This window comes from Botryllus schlosseri, chromosome 4 (genome assembly GCF_051294905.1).
Source record: "Botryllus schlosseri isolate E-star chromosome 4, Bs_hap1, whole genome shotgun sequence".
Classification (NCBI taxonomy): Eukaryota; Metazoa; Chordata; class Ascidiacea; order Stolidobranchia; family Styelidae; genus Botryllus; species Botryllus schlosseri.
In genome coordinates this window covers 22245885-22273778 of record NC_137239.1, presented here as the reverse complement: position 1 = coordinate 22273778, position 27894 = coordinate 22245885, and the positions used below count along the sequence as shown (strand labels likewise).

At 41.1% G+C, this 27894-nt stretch overlaps 5 protein-coding genes across 5 annotated transcripts; 1 reads left to right on the top strand and 4 right to left on the bottom strand.

Annotated features, from left to right (window-relative positions):
* Positions 1 to 249: 249 nt before the first annotated feature.
* On the top strand, positions 250 to 26840 carry LOC145437441 (uncharacterized). Its single transcript, XM_080314700.1, has 6 exons — positions 250 to 686; positions 5487 to 5601; positions 22763 to 22878; positions 23489 to 23609; positions 25244 to 25378; positions 26508 to 26840. The coding sequence occupies exons 1-6, from the start codon at positions 383 to 385 to the stop codon at positions 26608 to 26610; spliced, it is 894 nt and encodes a 297-aa protein (XP_080170826.1). The 5' UTR covers positions 250 to 382; the 3' UTR covers positions 26611 to 26840.
* LOC145437440 (adenosine receptor A2a-like) lies at positions 5598 to 7599 on the bottom strand. Its single transcript, XM_080314699.1, has one exon. The coding sequence runs from the start codon at positions 7597 to 7599 to the stop codon at positions 6631 to 6633; it is 969 nt and encodes a 322-aa protein (XP_080170825.1). The 3' UTR covers positions 5598 to 6630.
* Positions 7627 to 9822, bottom strand: LOC145437439 (uncharacterized). Its single transcript, XM_080314698.1, has 2 exons — positions 8125 to 9822; positions 7627 to 7825 (listed from the first exon to the last, which is right to left on the bottom strand). The coding sequence occupies exons 1-2, from the start codon at positions 9015 to 9017 to the stop codon at positions 7627 to 7629; spliced, it is 1092 nt and encodes a 363-aa protein (XP_080170824.1). The 5' UTR covers positions 9018 to 9822.
* Positions 11974 to 17140, bottom strand: LOC145437431 (uncharacterized). Its single transcript, XM_080314684.1, has 2 exons — positions 15396 to 17140; positions 11974 to 13887 (listed from the first exon to the last, which is right to left on the bottom strand). The coding sequence occupies exons 1-2, from the start codon at positions 16247 to 16249 to the stop codon at positions 12396 to 12398; spliced, it is 2346 nt and encodes a 781-aa protein (XP_080170810.1). The 5' UTR covers positions 16250 to 17140; the 3' UTR covers positions 11974 to 12395.
* LOC145437432 (uncharacterized) lies at positions 19244 to 22737 on the bottom strand. Its single transcript, XM_080314686.1, has 2 exons — positions 21709 to 22737; positions 19244 to 21469 (listed from the first exon to the last, which is right to left on the bottom strand). Exons 1-2 carry the CDS (start codon positions 22485 to 22487, stop codon positions 20188 to 20190), a joined length of 2061 nt encoding a protein of 686 aa, XP_080170812.1. The 5' UTR covers positions 22488 to 22737; the 3' UTR covers positions 19244 to 20187.
* Positions 26841 to 27894: the final 1054 nt, after the last annotated feature.

Here is a 27894-nt window from a genome sequence, read left to right as displayed (position 1 = left end):
TTGTTTACCTGTAAGCCGTGAGCAGATTCAGCCGGTTTGCACCGATTCTCTAGAATTGTCTCACAAAATTGTACGAAATCAGCGAAGTATTGGTTACTGCCAGCGACCTGTTGTAACAGAACAAACCGAGAAATATGATTTTGTGATAGAGCGAACTGACACACCCACTTCCTATATAGGTTCTGATGACTTTGCAATATACCAGTTGTTATTTCGGCTATAGCGCCGAATGTGGAATTCTAAGCTCATATTCCTCCTGCTTTCATAATTTAGAATTGAAACAGAATCAGAGACGCAACCTTACTATTTATAAGCATAGAACTACTTTGCAGCGTGGGACGGCTGTAGCCTTTTGACTCAATTTCAACGTTTGTGCGCCAGCATGACTTTTCACAAAGTGATAGCACTGGTTTTAGTCACATATGTACTCTCCGGCGTCAACGGGGTAAAACCGGGAGAGAAAGACAAACGAATGCTAGACGAGGAGAACAGCAAGTCTTCGAGAATCGTGCGGGAGGACCCGAAATGGATGAAGCTGTGCGATTGCGCGAAGCCGGCGATGCGGAAAATGCACGACGTGATCGCCGAGTACACCGGGAGCACGAAAGGGAGTTTAAAACGGAGGCGGGAGCAGAAACCGCCCGCCTTGGACGAGGTCATCGCAAAAATCAAGAAAATCGCACACGGTATGGTTCAACGATAGTAGGATATGTTCATGCCAACTGTGGACAGTGTCTATATCGTGCGGGTTGTAACAGTGACAGGCCCTGACCGTAATCTGTTTGGATCCAAACGTCTGTCCTGCTAATAAAGGTTTTTACTCGCGCATTATGACACCCGTCTTGCAAAAACTATACTGGATTTTCAAATTTCGAAACGATAACTATAGAACTAGAACTAGTACTACTCACTTTTCAAAACACACAGTTAACTAGAACCAGAACTACCCAATAAACCAAACCGGTAGTTAGTTGGTCGTCAATCAACTAGACTGTGAGTTCGTACAAGTCTGATGACATCACGCTTGTTCCGCACGTGATGAGGATTTCGCTTCATTGTTGCAATGACTTTTACTCCCGAATTCCATCCTGGTCATAGGTCGATGGACGAATGTCGGACATAAGTTACGCTTCGCCATTTTGCTCGATGTAATACCGATGCACCTTCCTACCTATATATTTTCGAATGGGGCGTGCAGTCATATTGGCTGTCGATCACCATCTTACATACCTGACCTTGACTATAACCAGATAAATACCGGTCCGCGATTTGATTCAGAACTTGTTGGAATGAGATCATGGTTGTTACTGATGTGAAGGGCGTGTCAATTACTTATCCTGATCGATCACTTAGCTTTTGATGTGAAGTCATTAGTGATTTTGATGTAGTAATTAATGACGACACATACTCATTATAAAGATGATTCGTCAATTCCAAACCGACATCAACTTGAATCCGAGTTTATATATGCGTTTTATTGACCTGTCATACGATCGCGGAATCTGTACTTTATAGTTACAAGTCGAGACCGATGGATTGAGACCATTACAAAAAGAGGTGCTTAATCAACATAGGGTGATATCAACCACATTGCATAAGGTTTAATTCACAATAAAAAAAATTACAGCTTAGCTTCGTTCAAGCATTTGCTGTTCGAATTGTTCAAACGAAGTAGGAACGGATTAAAATCCCCACTGCAATAGCACCGACAGGTGTCCTGAGTGACTGACATTGGTTTATAATAATCGATCATCCCTCTTTGGTGATTATGTCAAGCAGTAATCATACAGCTGAGTTGCTCAATGTTCATTTACGAGATCTTGATCACATGCTCCCGGCGTCTAAAAGAGGAACGATCGAATTTATTCACATCTGCACGGAACGACCCAACACAGCGGCCCTATTCTATGAACTGAAAATAGATTTTCACAGCGTTGATTTCACAGATGCTGATTTCGTAACCACGGTCGCTCACTAAACTTATTGCAATTCCCATATCCGTGAAGGAAGACCCACCATCTATTAGTGTGATTTGTAAATGGAGTGGAAAGCTCCCAATAAATCCACCAAAGCCAATATCGCTCATAGCAGGGCAGTAAGTTGAGGGATGCAATGGTTCACATTAGAAGTCAAGAGTTTCAACATGCGTATACTCAGATTGATAATAATGATAGATATGTCGCGATGCATGCGAAATGCCTTCGCTATGAAGCGGCAAGAATTGAAATGCAACTTCCACTATAATTGCTGAGTATATACGACATCATGGAATCTAGCACATTCAAGTCGCAGTCACTCAATATCGAGCTTGGATTACCGCCTGTAACGTGAAGGATTTTTGCAATTGCGGATGTAGCATATTCCCGTATCATGGAGGACTCTAATTATTATTGTTAGAAAGCTGTTTGTCACCGTAATCATGGCTCTTTTTCCAAGAAGATACAATACAAACGTTCTAAGCCACAAGACAATCCGTAATAACATACCTTATTCAATTCAGAAAATATATCTAAAAGTTATCGGGCATGTAAATTAAAGAATATGTGATCTGCGCTATAGATATGGTTCTTATACATTAGAAACGATCCATAAAACGGTTGAAGGATATGATTTATAGAAATTATAGTCTAGACTACAGTAGGTGAAGATTTAAGATCTTGTGTAAAATGATCATTGTTTTGAAGCACCGTTTCAATTGAACCGTCAAATATACCCCGATAAGGATTACACTGTAAGCCTTTTACTGCGTGCTTGCGATCCGTGCATGCTGCAATGTGGGCAATTATGCCTCCTGCCCAGCTTACATTGATTGTTGCACGTACGGATGATTGCTTGTGAAAAGATTTTGTAAATGCTCATCGCGTCCATTCTACCTATACGCTCACTCGAGGTCGCTGTTGACATTTATAGAAATCAAGTAATAATTAATCAACACATTCTAGTAATAGATAATAATGTAGATATTTTTTTGGCGTTTTCGCCTCGAATTTACACATATCTACGGGTTATGCTATTTCTGTCTCGTTGGTCCCTTGTATAGCCGTATTCTTCGGAAAACAAAGATTAAAATACGAATTAAACGGATGATAATTCTGTTTTGATATCGATCAAAGAACCATTCGATTTAGTCTTCTGTTTTTTTGGGAACCTACTGACCTCATATTTATGAAATTTAGGATTTGACTTAAAGTCATGATGTACAATTGCCAATCCCGAGTCACCAAGGTGCATGATACCGCCTCTTCTCCTAATCCGATAATTGCACCGTTTTATATTTATAGCCAGTAATGAGCAGCCGTTGTCTGCATCAGGTTACAACATACTGGTTTGTTCTGTGGTTCTTGTTATTATTCACGTAACAACGACAATAGCGCTTATCTCGGTATCACAAGAATTGCGCGCCACGACAAAGCATGGTCATAGGTCACAGTTCGGTTGCTTTGCTTTTTGAAAACTTCGCGGACGACTTCTATTCATGGGCATGATTACTCACAACCTCCAAGCGACATGATGCTTACTATACATGTTTACTATGCACTCATGTCCTGATATGGCAGTGGTTCTGAAACTTTTTGGGCCGCGACCCAAATCTGAGTTTAGTGACATCTTGCGACCCCAGCATCACACATCCCAAAGAATGCATTTCTAATATTAGTATGCTACCTTTTTCTGGGCATGAATGACATATAGAAAGCGCAGAGGACAGTCGTACGCAACGTAGCGCTATGAAACATTTTTTCGGACGCTTTCAAATCATGGTGCATTATTTTCCGCTGCGGGTCGCATTTCAACTGCATTTGCACTACTGTCGGCGCAGATTGCAAAGACAGAACTGTACCATTTCGGCGACCGGATATATCAATAAAATCCAAGGTTTTTGTCAACCAGCGATGGTCATTTTAGCCAGGGTAGGGCCCCTGATAGTGCTGGCAGCGCACTTAACCCAGCCCTGTGTTGGTTAAAACTCCACGCCTACATCTGTTCCGGCGCGGAATGGGTTGACCCCGAAATAACTGTGTCACATGATCCCGCATCCGTTTTATCACACCCCTACAGTAAAGCATGCCAACGATATCCGACGGTATTTTCCAGACCAACCAATGTCGAAATTCAGACGAATTTGTATAATGCAAAGGTCGACACATTTTAGTGATCAAGCCATATTGTTGCAACGACTTTTCTGTGTGTCTCGCTTATTGGCTAGTATGCCCTACCTATACAGTGACCTCGAACGCGTACACACAATATACAGGTAATCGCGAGAAGCGAGAAGAAATTTTTCGTTGCAAGACATTCATCAAATATGACATACATATTAAAAGCTCGCTCTGGTGCCCTCGCTACCCAAAATTATACCCGCGACAAGTAGGTGGGCAAATGTCCTGAACAAGCAATAAATTTAAGAAGAAGATATTTAAAAGTATGTGTATCAATTGATTCACGGAAACTATCCACGTAACACCCAGCCTCGCATCAACTCTTTGGTTACATTTAATATCTGACATCGTATCTCGTTTTCGCAAGGATCGAAAACAAATATTTTGGCATAATTAAGGTGACGCATTCCGTTTAACAGATCATTCCGTGTCCCTTTTTGACACAATTTCATATACCTGGTATTCTAAGTGACTTGATTTCGATCAATTACCTCGAGAATGGGAATTAAACTTCGCTGGCTTGTACGTACAAATTGACTGATGGCTATCGCATGGCTACCACTTGAGCACATTGTATTTTGTCTATACGTCACATCTCAAATATACTAAATTCAATCACTGTGGCGTTACCTTGCGTTACATCGAAGACCACAAAATAGAGCTGATTATGTAATTGCGTCGAAACAGCTATTTCGCTGGCTAATTGCGTCTAAGCACCAATCTGGCGTCAATGGACAGGGGGATATATCACAATACAAACCAAGAAATTGTTGTAATTCGTGTGTATGTGTATATAATATTCATACACCTTGGTATGAGAATTCGGGAACTCCAGGAGAAAATTGTGGTATATCGTACATTACAACTAATGAAATATATAAATAGGCAATACTGTGGACAAGTGGTCGCTAATTCCTGTTTATCGGCTCACATACTTTCCCTAAACAGTGAGTTGTGCGAATTTGGTTTAATATTGTAAGGGATACGTCTGCTCTATTTACAAGGCGTTAATCTCCAGTGAGATATTCTAAAAAATATTTCCGAGCAACAGACGGGAATGTTTACAATCGAAACTGCGAATATGCCTCAAAATGGCTGGCAGTACATCCATCAAAATGGTGTGGGGTTTCGGCCAACCCTAGGGGTATCCATGGGAAACGTGATACAATACTAATTTTTTCGGATATTTCGGTTGCGTACATTCCCGAACAATTCAGCTTGCGCATTTACACGACATTACACGCGCATACGTAAGGCTTGTTGCAATTGGCGGGTGTTGTGATTGTTTTGCTGTAATTAGACCGTTATTGTTTATACTTGCTGTTTCAGACTGCACGAAACAGCAAAGGTGTCGCTGCCCGAAAGGCTTTATCAAGAGGAAATCCGATCATCAATGCCTGAAAATCTCTAATAAGGCAGTTTCGTGTCAGGAAGCTGTGGAGGCGTGAGTAGATTATTTTTGTGTTGTCTAGAATGGCAGTGCTACGACACAGAAACGCACGCGGTTTTGCTATGACATAAAGACATTTCGCTAAAGTCGATGAGCGAGGTAACTTTGTTATTCACGCTCAATTTCAGAAAACTGATTTCATTGCGGTTTTAGCTTAGCAATCTGTGTTGATACGTGATTGGCTATTTGCAGGTCTTACGAATGTGATTGGTTGCGCATAGTAACGATCGATATTAGCGAGTTCCTCTCTCTGGTCTCCGTCCTTATGGTAAAGTTATCATTCCAAAAATATGTTGTAAAATGTAATGGCATCAGTTATTTGCAGTAAAGTAACTTCAGACTTGACAATGTTAGATGTGCCTGATCCGTGAGTGATTGCTACTCTTTTCCACAGCAATACACAGAAGTACCTGACTCTGTATGGTCGTATTGCAGTACTTACGTTCCACTGACATCGAGATATCAAATTCGTCTAGTATAAATGTGCGGGTTTATTTCGTTGTAGTAAATGCTGGCGAGTGTAGCAATATAAGTGGAGATTATGAGGCTAGGTTTAAATGTATGCTATCGTACGTAAATTTCCCATTTAGTTATCCCCGGCCCCGGTTATCCTTTGCAATACTGAGGTAGTGTACAATAATGTTCGGCGGAAGGGGTACACGGCACCAAAAAGGTTGGTACTGATTGGCATAAAACATCCGAGATTGCGGATAAGGCCTATAGGAAGTAAGACCATTCGGATTATAAAAGATAAGAAAGTAAAATAAAGTGCTTTAGGCAATAAGAATGCTCAAATACAAATGATATTGCCACGAAAGAGATTGATCCAATTCTCAGGTCTCACCAAGGCTTTAAACGTGACTGGCGCTTGGAAGGTGTGAAGTATAAATCAGATTAATAAGCATATAGGCGTGATTATAAATCGAAATCATCCTGAAGACTCATTATTGCTTGCCCTTTCCGTTAATTGACTCAATCTACTCAAGACGATTGGTAGAGGTTTGCAGTATTACAAATACGGTGCTAAGTAGCTGGGGTCGTAACGGTAGAGACCCGTCGTCCAATTCCCGTCTCATACGCAGGGTGTTGATGGTTACCCGCGTTATCTGAAAGCGCCACGTTAGTAGCGTTCTTCCCGCGAGTACCCTTCGTATTACGGTAGACTTTTGCGCCTCTGCGGCGCAATACGTACGGTTTGAACCTCTCCCGAAACATTCGAATAGCAGCATTCCGAAATTCCTTTACCCGCCAGTTGTATATGAAGAAATTCCACAAGCTGTTACTTGTCAACACGATAATCGCCAAGTATTCGCTGGTAGTGTACGCCGTCGCATTCTTTATTCTCAGCGTTCGCGGCTGCTCCCAGTTTGTGATAGCAGGCGTAAACCACACAGTGGTAATGCAAATCACCGGCACTAACGATATGGAAAATGCCATCACCATTATCGATAGCGTGCCAGCAAGTCTAGTCTCCAAATCCCTCCGGGAATCGAATTGACAAGTAATTAATTTTCTTCGCGCGAGGCTATGTTTCCGACACGCGTAATATGTCATCCCGGTAAGAATCCACATCACTACCAGCGGGATAAAGACAGTCCCAGCCGACACTATGAATGCTGGTTTTCCATTAGCGAATATGAAATTAGAGCTCATGACTTTATACGAAAATCCAGGTGTGAAGACGGGGAGTAGACCGATCACTACAGACACGAACCATAACAATCCGCTCAGCCTGACAGCACGACGTTTGGCAACGTATGGGTTGTACGTTAGCGGTCGATACACGGCCCAGAATCGGTCCACGCTCGCAAACATGAGTATGTAAATCGATAAAATCGTGCTTAGAAGTGAGAAAAATCCCATTGCACTCACGGAATCCTGATCGTAAACGTCTCCAAATTCACCACCGCTGTAGCGGTAAACCAGATCTCTATTGTCGTAAGGCGTCATATTGGCAGTTTGACTATACGGTCGTTTTATGAGCTCTCCCATGTGTCGCGGCTTGAAGAACGTGAGATATTACAATATAATCATATTCGGCCACACTGCGAGTCCTATCATTAAATCGGCGAGAGCGAGACATATTTTATAAACGCCTTGGGTGTCTCGCAGTTTAGCGGTAGTCCCGAATACGCTCAGAATGAATATGTTACCAAGGATCGTTGTGATGCATGCTACTCCCATGAAGGCAATGCATGCCATGATGCTGTATCGGCACCTGAAATAGATTCATATATATCTGACAGAAGTCATAGCGCCAAGGCTAAGTTTCCCAATATATAATATCCGAAAATACAGCAATTCATATTTGAATATTTTCTACGGTTGAAGTATGGGTCATTGTAACGTGATAAATCTTTCCGGCTTGTAAAGCGCACCTTTTTTTAACCTAACAGTGTGAGATGTGCATTATCGTTGTTTCTATTTAATAAAGCCAAGAAGAAGGATTATTTAATAGATAAACAGAGAATGTAAATTACCGTAGTGTAATCATTCGAGAATATGACCCAGGCTTACCACAAAGGCATTCCGGTCCACGGCGATACTCCGCGAAATTGCGCCGTGTGAAAATCGTATCCGTGCCACTGCAGACCGCAAAATGGTGCGTATGGCTCGATAATTTCGTGGAACCGCCCCACCCCACCGTCAGCTCGGTCGAATAAGGCAGCTTGTACGCACGGTGTCGCCAAGTCTTCGAGTTTCATCGCGCTTGAGTCTAGCTTCTCAATCAAAACTTGCCAAGTCATCGCGCCGGGGATGATTAACTCGTTCACAAATTGATACCGCTGAGCGACTTGAGCGATATCGGCGTAGCAGGTCGTTTCAACTATATTCCTGTTGCAAAACAGATCGTACATACGCCTGGTGTACTCGCTAAAAGACCAAGTCGGGCGTTTGCATTCATCATCAAATTCCTTGCAACGCCATCTTTTCAAGCGTTCCAGCATAACAACGAGGTAGCGTCCCCTGTTGATCCAAACGTTTGCGTACGTCTTGTAAAGAAGTTGACAGCATTGTTCTTTGTTTTCAATTTTAGGCGTTGGAAAGTGCATGCAAACTTTTCTGTCTAATTCCACTTCATCGGAGTGATTGTTAGTTGATATAATTCTTTCTGTTTTCTGTTCTTTGGTCGACGAATTCGTCAACTTATTCATGTTCAGACTCTGATGGACTGAGAGGATTACGGATGCGATTCTCGTATGGTTTCCTGCTGTTGTTGCTACAAGCCGATTCATGGCTTCCATGGACTTCGGCGTTGTCTCATTTCTAGCGCTAACATCCGATTTACAAACATTGGTGTAGGAAAGTAGCATCATTGTGAGCGTAATAATCTGAAGAAACTTTGACATTGACCTTCCATGTATTCTTCTCTCTTCTTTCTCCCCGCCCTTCTGCTTTTGACGGATCATGCTGCTCTATAGCAACTTAGTAAAGTATGCGGTATTAAAATCAGTTCTAAGCTCTGCAACGCATCAGAAAGGTGACCAAATCCATAACATCTTCTAAATTAATAACAGCAACGCGCTTTGCAGTGAGCAAGGTAAAAAGGTAAGTTCCACAGTCAGTCATTCTGGACTCCAATCAAATGCATCGAAGATCGGCCAAAATTTACTAGGATATGATAATATTCTAAATTAGATATGAAGTCTAAATGAAACATTTGCTTTCTCGACATTAGAAGAGAAGTATAGTAATTTACGATAAAAAATGCAGTAGAACTTATATATTTCAATTTACGTTGAGGAGGTACAGACGATTTCACGACATGAGAAATTATACTTACTCAATTCGAAAGATCACTAAGGTTTCCCAGTGATCTCCCTTTTCTCAGGCAATTACCAACTTCCATGTGGTTCAATAGAATATTGTGTTTAGTATCATCAGATAAATGACTCATTGTGCGATTAAAGCTGATCATCTTGTAGCGATGATTAATTGCACACAAAACTGACCAAAACACAATGCATGACATATGTCGATAGCAAGATGTGTATTATCTAGAAAGATATACAGACAAAAAAAAAAGAAAAATATTAAACAATGTAATGTATCATACCAGTCCCAACTGTTATTTGTTATTACTCACACGACAGCGTCGTTACATGTTCGTGCCACCCTGCCATTCAATCCATTGACGACTTTGCAGAGTGGAGATATTACTTTGGCATGAGCAGTCGGTCAAACCCGCTTCTACATAAAACGTCGGCTCTTATTGCGTTGAATTTCCGATGGCTTTAGAGCGAAACTGACTACCAAGCGGCTTCTTCGTTGTCGTGAGATGAAACCTAAAATATCACCAGTTTATGTGATAGCACCATATGATGTTTGCATGTTACTAGTGCTTGGATATGGTAGAATGTGTTGCCACGTTTGCTTTTCCAAGATAGATAAGTCGCAGTCACTCAATTTAGTGCGTGGGCCACGCTATTAGTGCACGGAATCTCAATGGTTCATGCAATAGGCCATGTGCATACGGACCGACGGCACGGATACGTGATTGGTTGCATCTGTGCTTTGGAAAACTTATCATTTTAAATCTTCGCTTTGGGGTTGTGATAGAATCAAATTTGCGGCGAATTTGTAATTTGAGATATGTCCTCTCCGTATTGGTTAGTACTAATTTCGACAAAACACGCGGGTTTATTGTTTTGCATATAGTCATTAGTCATAGTCGTATCGCTGTAGCTAGGCACTGACAGTCACATTCCTACTGATAAGCCACGAAATTCGTCTAGCGCGGTGGGTCCCAACCTTTCTCGACGCATCGCCCCCTTATCAAGCTCGAAACAAATTTTCGCCCCCTGTATTTACAGATCCGAAAAAGGACATATAAACGTGAAATTTATCCACCTAAATCTGATCGTTGGTGAATTTATTTTAAAAAAGGCCATTTTACGAGGTGATAGGTGCTCGAAAAACCGCTTTACGTGTCTACTTTCCGTTGAATTCACTTTATTTCGCGGTATATGCAGAGTAAGCCGTCTTGACGTGCAATTTTTGGCAGTGATAATTAAATAAATCTCACCGGACATTCTAACATTTTCGCCCCCTATCGCCCCCATTGGTATTTCCGCCCCTTTGTGGCTCAAAGTCGCCCACTGGTGGGCGATATCGCCCACGTTGGGAACCACTGATCTAGCGCATGGGCGTGTGTTCATTTTATTGCAATATAAGTAGCTGTTGATTCTGACATATCAGTTTAGATTAAAATTAAGATTGGAGTTATTATGGGGGACGACCTTCAATGTCAGGAATGGCAGCATACGTGGGAACCAGGGTAATAATCAAGTACCGCACAAACCGCATATTAAATTTCATCACGACATCCACAGTAGGTCTGTACATTTATTATAACTCGAAAACTTTTCGGATTCCTAGTATGATATCCCTCGTGATATAGAAATAGTTTACCATGAAGCAGCATGATTTGTTGATATTCTTAGTAATTGTGAAGTCGGATTTTGGGTGCTATCGTTGCATCCGCTGTAGTCAGTGCAGTAATTTCCGGTCCTATCAAACCAGATATCATCTTGGATGTGTGCTATACTGGTTAAGCTATGATAACGATGCGCATTTAACGCACTAATTTGTTCTTTTTCCATATTCAAATATGCATAATTTGTACGTATGTTTCACTTAAATTTCTAATTTAGTCCGTAACAGCTGGACATATTGGAATTGGTTAATATTGTCTCGGGTGGATTTAGATTCACTGTACTGAGTGAGCTCGACTTGTCACACCAATCTTATCAAAGTCTTCGCCTAATGAATCTGACATGACACGCCATCGGTAAAATAAATCTGCCCCCTCACAAATTCTCATCCTGATCACGCCTGTGGTGGTATGTTCTACTTCGTATTGATTTCGTAGCTTATACCTATACTAATCGCTGTTAGAAATACCTATATTTCAGACGGACTGCAGTGTTGTCGATAGGCAACATACATGAAATGATCATAGGCAACACATCTTACATGTAAAACCGACCACGCAACCAACCATAAGTGTAAGGTACATATCATAAACACGAATACAATCCATGCACTGTACCACCAAACCAAACGCAAACGGGCCGTATTACCTCAACGATATTCCAATCGAAACTTGTACGATATGAATAAATTGAATGACTAAATGAGTGCATAATATTATCAGCATCATTATGACATGGGAGAACACATTTAGTCGGGTCGCATATGTGAATAGAAAATCCACTTATATAAGGTTACTATATTTTGGAGATCTGAAAAAAGGACACTTTTTCAGAATTTCAAACTTGCGATACCGGATGGAAATCCTGAAAAAATGGTAAATTTTTCCCATTTCGTGGTCGATCGACTAAAATAAATGGTCAACTTTCCGGCTCAGTTCCCGAAATAGCCGCCGCAGCGTCACTTCAGTGCTGATTTACTGTATCTCAGTCGGATTTCCCCCTCTATTTAACTGAAATTTTCAAAAAGAGGACAAATCTCAAAAAACAGGACATTTGAGCGTCCTCCGAGGACACTTTCAAAAAAATCAAAGAGGACAAATCCTTTACAAAGAGGACGCATGGTAACCCTACGTATACACTACAGAACATCCTTATAACCATCCGACATACGCGATAATCGACTGTGCGATGAGCTCATGATCATATATCACTACGGCAGATAACCAACACGCGAATATGTATGTCTTCCATCGTACAAATAACACTCGGGCATGCGTCGGCCTAACACAGAAGTTGTTATCTGCAACCCCTGACAAATTTAGCCATAATGAAAGTAAATCGTTCCTTATACTTCTATACATCACTGTCAACAATCTCGATCTCTTCCGGTACATTTTCCATTACCGACTCGAACAACCTATCAGTTCCTGCATTTATGGCAAACGATCCAAACGTCGAGTCCTCGCCCGCGTATTCTTCACTCTCTTCTTTCTTCAAAGCTTTTTTACGCCCTGCTCTGGCTTCCACTCCCGAACTTGTCTTCGATACTTTTGTCGTGGATTTCGTGTATCTGGAATTGGCGGTGTTATCAGTCGAGGAAGCTGCAAACACAGACGAATCTCCAATGTCCATGCTCGGTCGTGCACTAGATGTGTCCGAGAATTTGCTCGTAGCTGTCAGAGACGTAACGCTTTTTTTGCGAGAGTCTGATGAATCAGGGGTACTGAAGCGTCTCATGTTCATCATAGTTGAAAGACTAACGCGTCTCGCACCATCGATCACGTTAGCAACACCTTGACGTAGCTTTCTAAAGCCCGACATTTCGCCCATATCTTGCATGATGGATGCTGCCGCCTCTCGAAAGCCTCTGGTTCTCAAGCTGTAGATGATACAATTCCACAAGCTATTACTCGTCAAAATTATGATTGCCAGGTATTCACTCGTAGTGTATACGGTGGCAGCGCTGATGCTCAGGTTTCTGGGCTGCTCCCATACGGTATTCGATGATATGAAGCCCGCTAAGGTACAGCATATTACCGGTAACAAGGATAGAGTGAATACCCCTACCATAATTGATAAGGTTTTTGCGAGCCTCCTTTCCAATGATTGAGAGCTGCTAGATATGGCGGACACAATTTTTTCGCGTGCTCTGGCATGTTGTCGCGACATGTGAAATGTGAGTGACGTAACAATCCAAGTGATCACCAGTGGCAGCAACAATGCGACGAAGAGAAATACAAGCGCTGGCAATCCTTCCATATTTATCAAAATCGATGACATCACCTGGTATACTAAGCCAGGAACAAAAGTTGGCAATACGCACACTATTACCGAAATGATCCACAAAATTGCACAAAGAATGATCGCTTGTCGCTTTGCGTTAAAGCGGTTATACCTAAGCGGCTTGAATACAGCATAGAAACGGTCAAAACTGGCCACCATGAGAGTGTATATCGACACCATAAGACCGAGCATGGTGCAGAATCCCATTGTGCGCACATATTCATCCGGAAATATATTGCTGAACACGCCTCCGCCGTACCGGTACACCAAGCTTGCGTTATCGTACGGTGTCATATCCTTCGTTTCACGGTAAGGATTTCTGATCATCGGTCCCATGCCGCGTGGTTGCCAGAAGGTCAGATATTGCAGTACAATCATATTCGGCCAAACTACCAACCCCACCATCAAGTCGGCGGCGGCCAAGGACATTTTATAAACTGCCTGGCTATTCCGTAATCTTTCTGATGTTCCAAATACAGCCAGAATCAGGATGTTGGAAAGTATTGTCGCGGTCCCCGCTATCGCCATCACGAGGACGCATATTATTATGCTTGAACGGCACCTAGAAAAATAGAAAATTACATTATGAATTCGATAGTGTGTTAAAATTATTGTGTCGAATCGAATGTTGGCATTCGGACAGGGCTGTGATGACTAGAGTCCGACTCGAGTCACGATTTTAGGTGACTCGATTTGACTCGAGTAATTTTTCAACTGCGTTAAATGACTCGACTCGACTCGAGTCAATTTGGATATTGACTCGACTTGTACTCGTGTGGTTGTCCATTAATCGAAGCAAGTCATATGACTCGAGACTAGGACGGCCAAGACACACATTTCATTGTAACTTCGAAGAATAGTAAAATCACCACATTATTGGTATTTTGTCAATCAGTCCTGGTTATTAAAAATAGGACCAGAAACTGTTAAGACTGAGTAAAATTTAAAAATTATGAATGCGAGTCATTCTATATACCTCGAGCAGAGCTGAAGAAAGTGGATTGGACAGGATTGAACTCAAAACTTAACAGTGAAGACAATGACTTTGACTCGGACTCGGGTAACAACCCTATGACTCGGACTCGACCCTCTACTCACTGGCTTGGACTATGACTTGATTCGGTGGTGAATTAAAAATGACTCGACTTGACTCGAGTCAAAACTATAAAAGGGAGATTGACTTGTGACTCGGAACCTTGTGACATTGTTACAACCCTGCATTCGGGACTGGATAAATACCCTAATAAAAACAGAGCGCTAGTATGATATTGACAAGTAGTTATGAATAACGTGTAGAAGCCACAAATGGTTGGGTAGTCTATAACTTTTTGTCTCGTGGCCCCGAAGAAATATATGGTAATGCCTGTTGCACATATTGCACATAGGGCTTATATCCTATGTCGGGTACATGTACGAAATATGCTTACGGGATGATTATAAAATTACAAGATGTGAAAAAGTCTAATAACGGAAATGAGTCCGACTAGGGATGCATTTAAAACAAAAATCAATTTAAAACAGACATGTTTAAAACAAGGCCCTTGTTTAAAACTTGTTTTTATTTCTTTTTTCTTTTTTTTTAAATCATGACATCACGAATTTTCAATTCTGACGTCGTAGTGGTTGACATTGACTATTAAAAATCTAGGGTAAATGTAGCTCGTTTGACGAAATATCTGTAGTATTAATGTTGAACCGACAATTTCGAGGGTTCCAACCATCCCATATCGATATACGTCGGCCATATCGGGCGGCAATTGTCCGTAGGCTCGCGGTGCATGTTTTTTGGAAAGTATTTACACAATTATGACATAATTTTACAACTTAAAAAATCTCAAATTTTTTAAGGGCCTTTGTTTGAAACACTGTTTAAAACATGTTTTGAACAAAGTGTTTCAAAACACCGTTTGTTTTAAATGCAACCCTAAGTCCGACAGGATATAATTCACCAAACAATGTATATTCTGGCGGCTCGGTTCATTTTGTAATATAAGCTCTTGAGGATCTCACGGACAATTCTCAAATCTCCGAGTATAATCCTTGGTTACTTCATAACTGCACTTTACGTACCATATACTCATGCCTGTCCACGGAGAGACATCGCGATATTGCGCCGTGTTGTAATCGTAGCCCTGCCACTGGAGTCCGCAGAACGGGGCGAACGGCTCTACAACTTCATGGAATCTACCAGGCCCGCCATCCAAGCGATCGAACAGCGCAACTTGTATGCACGACTTTGTGAGATCGCGGAAATGCATGTGACTCGAATCCAGTGTCTCGATGAGGTGTTTCCAGCTCCCGTTGGTTGGTTCCTGGATGAAGTTGTAGCTCTTTGCAGTGTCTTCGACTTCTTCATAACAAGCACTCTCGAGATGATCACGGCGACAAAACAGATCGTACATTCGTCTTGAGTATTCTGTGAAAGGCCAAGTTGGATTTGCACCGCATTCATCCTTGAACTCCCTACAGCCCCATCTTTTCATCCGCTCCAGTATAGTGACAAGGTAGTAGGACCCGGCCATCCAACGTTGCGTGTATATCCGGTACTGGTACGCGCAACATTCGTCTTTGAACTCAGCGACAGGGATTGGATAGTCCCTGCACACCGCGCGGTCGAAACGACTAATTGTGCTGGATGCGTTGTAATACAAAGTCGTAATGTCGATTGCAGTGGCGTTGGTATATGTGGAATCACTGTTCACAGACTCAATATGTGTAAAAGCTGTTTCGGTAACATTTGACGAAATGGGAAAATTTGGCAAAATGGTAGCCGCATCCGTCCCGGATTCTGTTGTATTCTGTTCCGAGACAGTAGTTGGTGGATTACGTCGCTCGTTAGTGCGATGATCTGTAGTTTGACTCGTTGCAAGTGCAATCATAGATATGACAATCCACTGGATGACGTTATTTTGCTTTAAATCCATTTTAGCATTTTCAAATAAGATGTACTTCAATTTTGTGGACGTGCAGATGCGTTGACTTGATCAAGGACTCAATGTTAAGGTCCACGAGATGCGAATAAGGTATACTTTCCAATGGAATGAGGCAATAGAAATTAATGACTAGCATATGCAAACATTTCCTACCATAGATGAACAGAAACACACATGCACATTTGCGGGCCTATAACGCCGTCCTTTTCAATCCAACCTAATGGCTAAATGGTGAATATATAATGAATATACAAGCAGTCAGCTATCGTTCATAATTACATCCTGACTTCGCACAATCTACATCCTTATAATTACGAGTAACCTGAATGTTTATATGAAACTTATACGCATGCGATGATATAAATTATACGCCGTATAAAACAAAAGGTTTTATTTTAAAGTCTCAGTGATAGTCAAAATATAGCCCATATAACGGCTTAGTATGCCGAACGAATTCGTCCCACAGCTGTTCGTGAGTCTTGTTGATGTAACGTCCGGTTCGTAGTAAAATTGCTTTGATGCCTCATTCTTGCATCGGTGCTTGACGGAACTTACTATAAAAATACTTTCACCCGAATTCAAGAGATTGTACTTAGATATACATGACATGGAATATATATAGAAAAATGTGATACATGCTATGGAGAATTGGACATGTCCTTCGTTCCTCTAACAACAGAAGATTCCGATAATGAGATACTATTTCGCACAAATGCAGATGTATACTTGTTTTCAGCAAGAAATAATCTTCTGATCGTTTGTATACTTTTATGCCGTAGAGTTTGTGCCAACAGCAGATATAATTATATGTTATATTAACATTTTAATACCTCATATTTTAAGGCTATCTATCTTACATTTTTAATCCAGACTACATTACACTTCTCCTTGGGCATCGACAGCACATTATAATGTCACACTTCTCCCGCTATGAATCTCTGTCCTGGTTTGGCCCATGCGAGCACGTTCGAGTAACTCTAGACTTCATATCTTTAAATATCTAGTGAAAAATATGACAATGGGTCGTATTTACGGCCAATATTTGGTTGCATAGGGCCTGTAGTCATACGGCGAATTTCGACCTATGCTATATATGCACCAACCGGAATACTCCTCATTGCACGGATATACTATCGCTTGTTCGATGCTGACTTACATCGTGCCTTATGCGATCGTAACAATGATATGAGTCACGTTACTATGAGGGTGAGTTAAAGTTGATTTATTATACCTCCCATGAAATTATGCAAATAGTTTCACATTATTTTATTTTCGAGTTAACGTGACTGCATCGAGTATACCCTACAGCTACATATACTATATGTATCGCCGTTGGATATATATGATTCTGAGTAACCGTCGGTCATAAATCGTAACCACGAAGCGTGCGATGACGCCGTTTCGGACCGCAATCGAATCTGATCCCACTGATGCACCCCGATTTAATCCATAATAACAACAATAGCCAATATTATTTGATAATACCGTGACTTTGAGATTTGCTGAGTATTGCCTTTCAGTCGTTCGGGAAGCTTCGGGCACATTCCCAAAACTATGTAAGCCTAATCATAAATAGAGATTATCAAAGGCTTACCAAGTATCATAACGATTACAACCATATAGACTACATGCTGAAACTCAAGCCGTGTACCCAGACCTAATTCTCTTGCCATTCACAGTACGAAACACCGCAGGCACGAAACACACACAGCCGTGTCGTCATATCGTAGCCAATATCAGAAATAGTTAGAATTTTCCATTTAAAAAAATTAGCGCACAGCGCAGTTTGCGTAACAGTTATTACCAGAGCAACTGGTGTAAGTTGAAATACGATACTTGATTTGTCTCTGGATATATGAGTAAATGCGGAATCAAGTATTTGGATCCTCTCGCAGTATATCGCCCACCGTAGATTGTAATTATCAACAGCACATCGTGACGAGAGCAATCTCCTCCGAGATGTACTAGTTCATATCTCGAATCCGGTTGCTTAGTATACAGTGTACACTGTATACAGTGTACACTCTCGACATTACACAATTATTCGTGCACTGCGTACGATGCGAAATATTGTCTCGTGATACGCCATGGAACCCTCGTCGACTTTTAACTATATTTAAAGCGATATAGTGTAATGGTGATGCATCCGGCTTCTTGATCGGGAGGTCGTGGGTTCAATCCCGGCCGGGTCAGCCCAAAGACTCGAAAACTAGTATCCGCGGCTATCTTGCTAGGCGCTCAGCATTCATGGATAGCGTGGAGGAGAGAAATTGGCGGTGTAGACTAGATGACCTTACTTAAGGGTCGTATCGCATCTCCATCGTCAAAGCATCTCGATGGTGCAGGCGAAAATAAATCTGACCCCCCTCTCTCTCTCTCTCTTTAAAGGCTGCACCGTGCAATGCGTGCAGATTGATTTATTTTCAGTAATGGTTGTTAGGGTCTTGTACGTTGTAAGCATATCTTACCAATCAACTGGTAGCCAGAGATCAGAGATTGTTGACGGTTAGTGGGTCAACCACGGTTATTTCTCAAAACTAACTGTTCAAATTTGTTTATTGATGCATGATGACCGAGTAGTAATGTTTGTTGTATGACTGTTTAAGTATACACTGTGTGGTGTGTGGTATGTGTATGTGTGTGTGTGTGTGTGTGTGTGTGTGTGTGTGTGTGTGTGTGTGTGTGTGTGTGTGTGTGTGTGAATGTGGCGATCCGGCATTGTAATCCCTTTCATCTCGGTAAATTCGGGCCCATAATCCAAAAGAATTCGTAGAAATAAACAGGTCCTACGTATTCATATCGTGATTGCCATCTGGTGGCAACGATAGTTTCTGGTGGCAACAATAGTTTCACGTTGCGTACGGAAGGCCGAGATATAGCCTACGAAACGACGAGGCTTCACGTATATGTATGACCTCTGACCTGGTTAAACCCGACGCACTACGACGGCCTGTTTCGTAAATACAAATATCAAGTCCACGCTGATTATGTTTTTTATCGTCCCATGGTGTATTGTGTCTATTGAACAGATTGAAAAATTGAAATGTGTCTATCATTTTAGAACAAGGCATATTCATTTCACACAAACACGAGAGTATGAACTGCGTAACACATCTTATCGATGCTCCTCGTGACAAGCATATATGAGGGAAACTGCACAAGCGCACAATGCACATTGCACATACATACGAGAACAAAACCTTTTTTTCAACACCGCGACTGAGACGAAAACTATCTCTATACACAACGAACAGTGGATGTTCAAAGTATGGGGTAACAAAAGCGCTTTGTGCGGAGAAGATTGGCGGATATAGTATTTTGAGTCCCGGAAACCCGTTGCGCTTGAAGTGCGATGCAAATTTGGACACGGAATTCCAACATACAATTGATTAGTATCTTCATATTGAAATGAGCCCGAATATTTTCGGCTAACACTCGTCAGGGGTAATCATCAGCAACTAGTAGTGAATTGGAATTCCAACAACAACAAAAATGTATTGTTGCAGATCCAAAACAGGTATCAAGAAATTCGCATGTGCGTCCGAAATTTGAATTTTAGCACGTTCAAACATGAGAGAGTAAAATCCAATGTTAAACTACCGCGAACTACGATGCTAAATAATGATTCCAGAAACCTCTACCACCGATTTCGTAAGATTGGTGATCCAAAGCCTTCGCTATAAACATATTGTTCAGTGTTCATCGAATGACGTTAATTTACTGCAGCACATGTTTTGAAATCTTTTTAAGTTGTCGCGTTAATACTAGTAGTGTGTCTACTCTAGGACTATCAAAGGAGACTTGAGCGATACTTGAGCAAAGAAAAAATATTCAATGAGGGAATCCAGTAATCAACGCGTGATTTTCCAACACGATGGCAAATTTATAATTTACTATCATCATTTTCTGCTGGACGCCGGGTACAAACACTATTCTGGTTGCGGATTTTGTACTGGACATTCCTTGTCTAATACGTTAACAGATCCCATGCTTGATCGCTGTTGAAATGTCGCGACGTACACTTCACTAGAGACAGTTGCAACGTTGTTAGACATTGACGTGGATAGAAATGGGACGCTGTATCTTCTAATTTGTACGGTCGTGTAGCTTTTTGCGCTTCTAGCCATTGATATTAGCCGCCTGATAGCAATAAGTGCATGTCTAAATCCAGGCTTGCTGTTGATCCTCTTGCGCAGTAACGTCACAGAGTCACGGAAGGCTTTGTTCCGCCAGTTGTAAATGAAAAAGTTCCATATGCTGTTAGTCGACAGGATGATAACAGAAAGGTATTCGCTGGTAGTGTACGCGTTTGCGGCTGCCAAGTTCAGATTCTTCGGGTCAGACCAAGTCGTGGTCGTGGAAAGTAACCCGGCGACCGAACAGCATACCGGTGCCAACACAGAAAAAGTATAGGCACCGACCATTAGAATTAGAGTTCTCGCCAGTCTTCGTTCGAGATCTCTCTCGTACGCATGATTGCGTTGCTGTGACGCAATAATATCCCGCCGATTTCGCGCGTGTTTTCGCGACGAGAGAAATGTTAACACGCTAAGAATCAGAGTGATGATAAGGGGGACCACAAGGCCGATTAGAAGTAGTATTAAAGCTGCTTCCCCTGTCGCACCAATTAGTATTGACGACAAAACTGTATAGCGGAGATTCATATCGGCAAATATCGGCACCGCTGAGAAAACGCACGACAACAGCCACAACATGACGCATACTATTTTAGCAATTTTCTCCGCCCTGTGTCTACTATACTTCATGGGAAATGCTATCGCTAGTAATCGATCAATACTTGCAAGCATGAGTGTGTAGACAGACACTACGATGCCAAGATTTGAGAAAAATCCCATGGCTTGTGAATAATCTGAAGGGAAGATATCGGTAAACGACCCCCCGCTGTATCGATAAGTGACATTGGGCTTATCGAATGGATAGTTTGAACCTTCGTATATATATGGTCTTAGAATCACACTCCCCATAGATCTTGGAATGAAGAAAGTTAAATACTGCATGACGATCATGTTAGGCCACACTACGATACCTATCGTAAGGTCAGCCACCGCTAATGATATTTTGTAAGTCGCCTGACTGTTTTTAAGGGTCCTGGCAGTCCCAAAAACGTAAAGAATTATACTATTGCAGATGATTGTAAAAAGTGATCCTAATCCCATAACGAGCATTCCGATCCCGATTCCGGCTTTGCATCTAAAGATAATACAGAAGTGGTTTTCTTAGCAATTGAAAGTTGGGGTGGGATTGGACAAAACAATTAAATAGCACCAGGCATCCCAGATAAACAATTATTTTAATTGGAAAAAATAGGTTGTTCACTCACGGGTTGGATAAAAATTTTGTATATAGATAAATAGACGACAATCTTCATTCAATTCTGTGCAAATGATATGTAACGCTTGGTTTTCATTAGCAGGATTTCTAATACTAACCCCACATTCATCGCCATCCACGGTGATACATTTTTCTCCGTCGCAGTCCTGTAGTCAAATCCGTTCCACTGTAAACCACAGTACGGAACAAACGGCTCTGCGATCTCAAGGTAACGCCCGACTCCACCATCTTGTCGATCAAACAAAGCGATTTGAACGCACGGCGACAGTAAATCAGGCCAGCTTATCATATCGGAATTTAAGGACTCCACCAGTAAAGTCCAATTGGATTGTTTTGAATATTCAGAATCCAGAAACTGATACCTTGTGATGGCATCGCGAATATATGATATACAACTGGTTATTAGTTCATTTGGATTGCAGAATCTTTGATATACCAACTCTGTAAACTTCGTAAACGAGAATGTCTGCCTTTCGCATTCTGTGTGCAGTTGCGTGCAATTCCAACGTTGCAGCCTCTCCAGAAAGGTCGTGAGGTAATAATTTCCATCCGTCCATCTACTTGAAAACAAATCATAATAGTAATCGCAACACGGTCGGATGTAAGGTTCTTCTGGTACCGGCCCAGTGCGACAACGTAACGGATTGAGACGTTTCGTATTATGTGATGGATCGGGTGTCTTTTCCAAGTTCACCGTTATATGTGACGACGTGTCGTTGGGAGCTTCTTTATTATAGATCGCGTTGGCGTAACGCGAGACGTTGTACAATGCAGATGTAGTATTTATATTATATTCTATGGTACCTTCCGAGGAGTCTCGACCAACGCAAATTGCCACGATGGTGATAACGAATGAATAACTGCATAATGCATTCATGTTTTCATTTTGCTTATGTAGTTAGACATAAATTTAATCAGGTATATAAGTTGCTGAAACAAAATTGTTGAATAGGTCATTGGTGACTCATAAATATAAAATGCCTAATATACATTTCGCATCTTAGAGAATAATGGTTGATATGATGCATACAGTACAGCTGCCATGCGATATTATTTGCCGCTCAATATATATCTGCATTCAAACGTTCGTGGGTGCGATGCCGCACTTTCTCAAAACTGCTCTGGCCTTTAATGTGGAATATTATTTACCAGGTGTTCCGCCGATGGTAACGCCCGACTTGCAGTAGCCAAAGATCACGATAAGTTGACCGCATTGGCCGATTACATCAAGGAAATCGACCCTACAGATAATTCGTTTTACTGGATAGGTAAGGCTAATAAGCTCGGCTGATTACCCATATACCAGCTAATAATTACATCCTGTGTGCGTGAATAATATTTCGGTCATGCTGAAAGGTAAGTGATTGTAATTCTGGCGTCTTCGAATGAACTGGCCAAAAACTTTATGTTAACACTGAGTCATCACTCCAGTGGTGTAGTCAAGAGGGACGGTGCCAATGCTCCCTCAACGTTTCGAGTTGAACAGTGAGCCCCTCATTTGTTTATCTACGTCATAATGGATATCCGTGCGGTCACGTTATATTATAAAAGTTTAGCTCCCGAAATGCTAACCCGGGCTGGCTATGCATATGACCATTCACGCATCTAGTATAAATTCAAAAAAATTGCTGCTTATTGTGGACTGCTCTGATTAACTGACTAGTTTTAACTCTAATTAACGGCATATAAATAAAAACATGATGACGATGTCTATATGCATAATAAGTTTTTTACGTGCAACCAAATGCAGGATTTCATCTCATAATAACGGCCAATGATCTTATCAGGAATGCCTATTCCGTTAAGTATTCAGTTATGATGATGATTATATTAGATTAATCTAGGTTTTATACCCACTACTCTTTATACTAATCACAGGCCTGTCGTACAATCGCACTGAGGAAGGTCGAGCAAAATGGACTTGGGAGGATGGATCTGCTGCGAGCTACGAAATCACTAGAGACTTAAAAACTTCTGTGAAGAAAACTCTCGACCTAACGTAAGTGTTAATACTGAATCAGTTCGCTGAATACTGTTACCTATAAAATATTACTAGCTACATGGTAAAATGCGCAAATAGTACATACACAAGAAGTCTGACTCCCAAAGAATATATCTATATCTGTGACTGTGATCTATTGGAGGTAAAAGCCGCCTTGATCCGGGCTCCTTATTATCGCCATGTTCTCTCAACACGGTGCAATTGCAAAGATATATAACTACAGGTTCCGGCTGTAATTTTCACGAAAGCCATATGCTCACCATGTCACGCCGGATTTAAATCGGAGGGTGCAATTTGCTATAATTCCGAATGTTCACAAATCCGGATATCGCACCGTATACGTGATTATATAAATCATTGTCGCTTTGTTCATTTCATCCAATTTGTAATGCATCCGCACGAGAATGATCTCGGTAATTTCGTAGATATCGTCTTGGAGTGTAGGCCTATTTGTAAAATATTCGACAATGATGAAGCAATGGTAAAGCTATTGCAGTATACCTTCGGCAGAGCGACTAGCTACAGTATATCTGCGCTCAGGAAAAATCTCTTGTTTTCTTTATTGATATTGGAAATGTTTGATTTATTTTCGCCATATTACAATGCATTGAGTAAGCTTTACATTTTTCAGTTGGCAATACTTGTAAGTTGTAATTGACGTACCTGCAAATCTTGATGGAAACTACGAATAGCTCGAATGTGCATTGTGCACCCTGCACACTGCACAGGCTATCGAACCAATATCATTGTAAAGTGAATTTGTTATAGAAACAATGTTATATCATCAACAAGACGTTCTGAATTGAGAAAAAATAAACCATGATATTATTTGAATTAACATTAAGCCTTACTCAATATAACCGAGCACAGCTTACATCTCACTTCAAATAGAGATAGAACTGCTTAGTGCAAACTGCAAAAATGTGTTCTGAGTTGCACCACACTCTGCTCGCCCATTGATCCTAAAATATGAGGGAATACGTCGCTGCTCAGGAACGTGTGCGCCTAATTATCATCACAATTTGGGTGCTCCGGCACACTCTCTATTCTGTCGATCTAGAAGTCGAAACAGTCTTACTGAATTCACCTGTTCTGTGAACGCTTGTTCGTGAGAACCGCGAAATTATTGATTACGATCGATCGACGTATCATACTATCAATGGATAATTCGAGATGATTTTAGTCTGTTCGTCACATCATATATGACAAGACGGATTTGATGCTCTTTAATTACTTCCGGTGCGCTCATGTCGACAAGGATGATATAACTGTTAGTAGCCACTGATCACGATTGGTAGTGTGGATCAACTGAATATTACTCTGATGGTGATAATTATTATCAGAAGGGAACCTCGTGTTACAGTAATTTGAGTGGAAGGTTCGAATTTACTTAGGAATATTATTATGAATGTTTCACATTCAAGTTCCAGATTGATAAACCTTGATGTCCCCGCAACTGGTCTGAAACACAGTTGTATTGTATGGCCTTTTCATTCATGTTAGATTTGCATACGTTCCAACTCTATAGCCAGGTTATGCAACGCAATTGAATGTGAAGTATTTCCGACAATATTCCGGACTATAGTTGCGGATAAGTTTAGTTAGTTTAACAATAGGAATCAAAATTTCAGAATTTTGCATCCCGGAGACGTACCAACGGCCATTGAAAGAGTTGCAATCAGCAAAAACTACAAAGGTTCGCATTGGAAGCCAGAAACGTGTTCGGAGCAAGGACGAAAAGTAAAGCACAAATACATTTGCGAATTGTGAGTAACAATTCATATGTCATGTCGAGTGGCTCAGTCAGCGTATTTATTTCCTGACAAATTCAAGTCGAAACTGGCTCAGTGAATACTGAAATCCCACATGCGCCAGTAACAGGCATTCCATGCAGATTCATGGCATAGAATGCGGTGCTGCATATTTGACCTTGACCTTTACGTTCATGATCTTGTCGTACTGAGTGTCTTTTAAATAAGCCTGCTTAAAACTATGGAATATCTCCAATTGTTATACCGCAAAGTTCCAGGTTGAAATGAATCCTGGGAGGATTCGAGTCATATTTTGCGAATGATTTGGCTTTACTCGAATCAATACCATAACATAATTAGACTTGAGTCAGACTCGATGTGTGAGAAATATCAAATAGTTCCTGACTTGGAGTCAAATTTTCAACTGAATTTTCAAGTCATCTAAATAATCCTTCGATAAATATTTGCTGAAGCATCAATACTAGATTCTATTTATATTTACGGTTATCGACGTCAGTGTTTTCTAATTCAAATGCTGAGATTTATATGACCTATCTGGATTCAATTTGGGTATAATTAGTTTGACAGATTGACTCTGCATATATTCAAAGCAGAGTTTCTTAATCGTGGGTCCACGGATCCAAGAGGGTTCCATTCTCCTTAGCAAGGAATTATCCCACTTAATCAGCTCCAAATTGGAACCAGATATGCACCACAAATGGTTCGAAGTAATTGCGAAACCACTTTTGTGACGCGATTTGACCCGGCTAATAAAAAGATTAGATAACTGATGAAGCATTTCTGGTTCGACAGTGGCATATCAGTCTCGATGGATGGATGGATGGTCTGCTCATGCTAATGTGAAATATTAATGATCAGATTGATCACCTTGTATAATACAAATACTGGCACAATATATATGTTATATCAGTCATGATGTTACGCCTTGATCAGGTTGATGTACCGATTCTGAAATTTGTACGTGTTTATTTATTGACTGCACCCATGTTAATATACTGTCGTAGTAACACATGTCATTAGATTGTAAGCTTTTAAATGCACTAATCAGCCGGAACTATATCTTCATCAACGCATCAAACTGTATCTTATCTACACTGAGTAACTCTAATTTCTTGTATTTTAGCTTGATGTTCAAGGTCCAAATCAAGGCCGTCTCCACAAAGCCAAAGTCGCCCGTGCCGCGCAAGTCTGCTGCAAAAGTTTCCGGCAAGGTTAAAAACTATTAAGCCAAGAAGCCAAACAGATTCTACGAAGAGTTACAACTCTACAAAAACAGTACCGCTTGTGAGGCCGTGCTCCGGAAGCGTCGGGAGCGATATTGTTAACTCTGATTACCCGCTACATTTTACCATGGCCTTTACTGCTTTAGTATGACTTGTACGAAGATATACGGATTTTTTTCTCTGTGTCCTATTTATATCTTTCTGCCGATGACAAATAAATCGCGGAAATCTAAGGCTCCTGATGGTCGACAGACTGCAAGCTCACATGATTTGACCTGTTTCAGGAATCGCAATGATCGTAGCGCTTTTGCGTAGCCGTATCGTATATGAAGGATGTCGGATTATCGGAAATAAAATAATTTAGAAATAACATCGAACAAGCAGCTTATTGGTAAGAGCATTTGATTCCATTCGGAAAAAAGTAGGCTTCGAGTGGCGTCGAGTATTACAGTATCACTCATTATGACGTCATCCAATTCGAAAAGTTCAAATGCGTACCTTTTATGCGACCATGAATAAATAATAAATGCCAGTTCAACAACACACAAAGTTAATTTGGTATTCATTTCGACCATACCTATTTCGTTGCACACTGTGACAATGCTGTGGGTTGATCATTTCCACTAACGTGCGTGTCTTCGTAGTACACGTATTTGAAGCTGTGATACGACCAATCGATGTTTCAAGAACATTGAAACCATAATTCTCGTAGATATTATACCTCTTATCAATAGTTCCCTACTCCAATCGATGTGTTCCTTCAGCCCTCGTCTTGCACACTGGATGCACATTGCACATGCACGTGATATAGATGACCATCGATCATGTTTACTGGCATAGAGGGAGTTGTGGCATCTGTAATTTACTATAGCAAATTTGAATTGATTTTGCGCGAAATGGCTATAGCCGATGAAGAGCTCCAAATTTCACCCGATAAGACATGATCGCAATCATGAACAAATTAGTTTGCATAGTTTCGCGCGTCACGTCAAGGTTGAGTTAATGTCGTGGTGAACATATATAAGGAGTGACAACATGAGGTGGTTGCGTGGTTGCGAGATTCTGAGTGATTTCGTATTTTACTGACGTGTCGTGGAATGAACGACCTGTGGCGATGTGAAGGGATCGAAAACACTATGGTAATCGACAGTGTTGGGATGACTCGACTTGACTCGAGTCACTTTGCAAAAATGACTTGACTTGACTTGACTCGACGCTTCAAAAATGTGGATTGACTCGTGACTCGGAGCAAAATTTACGAGTCAATTTCAAGTCATCAATAAGCAA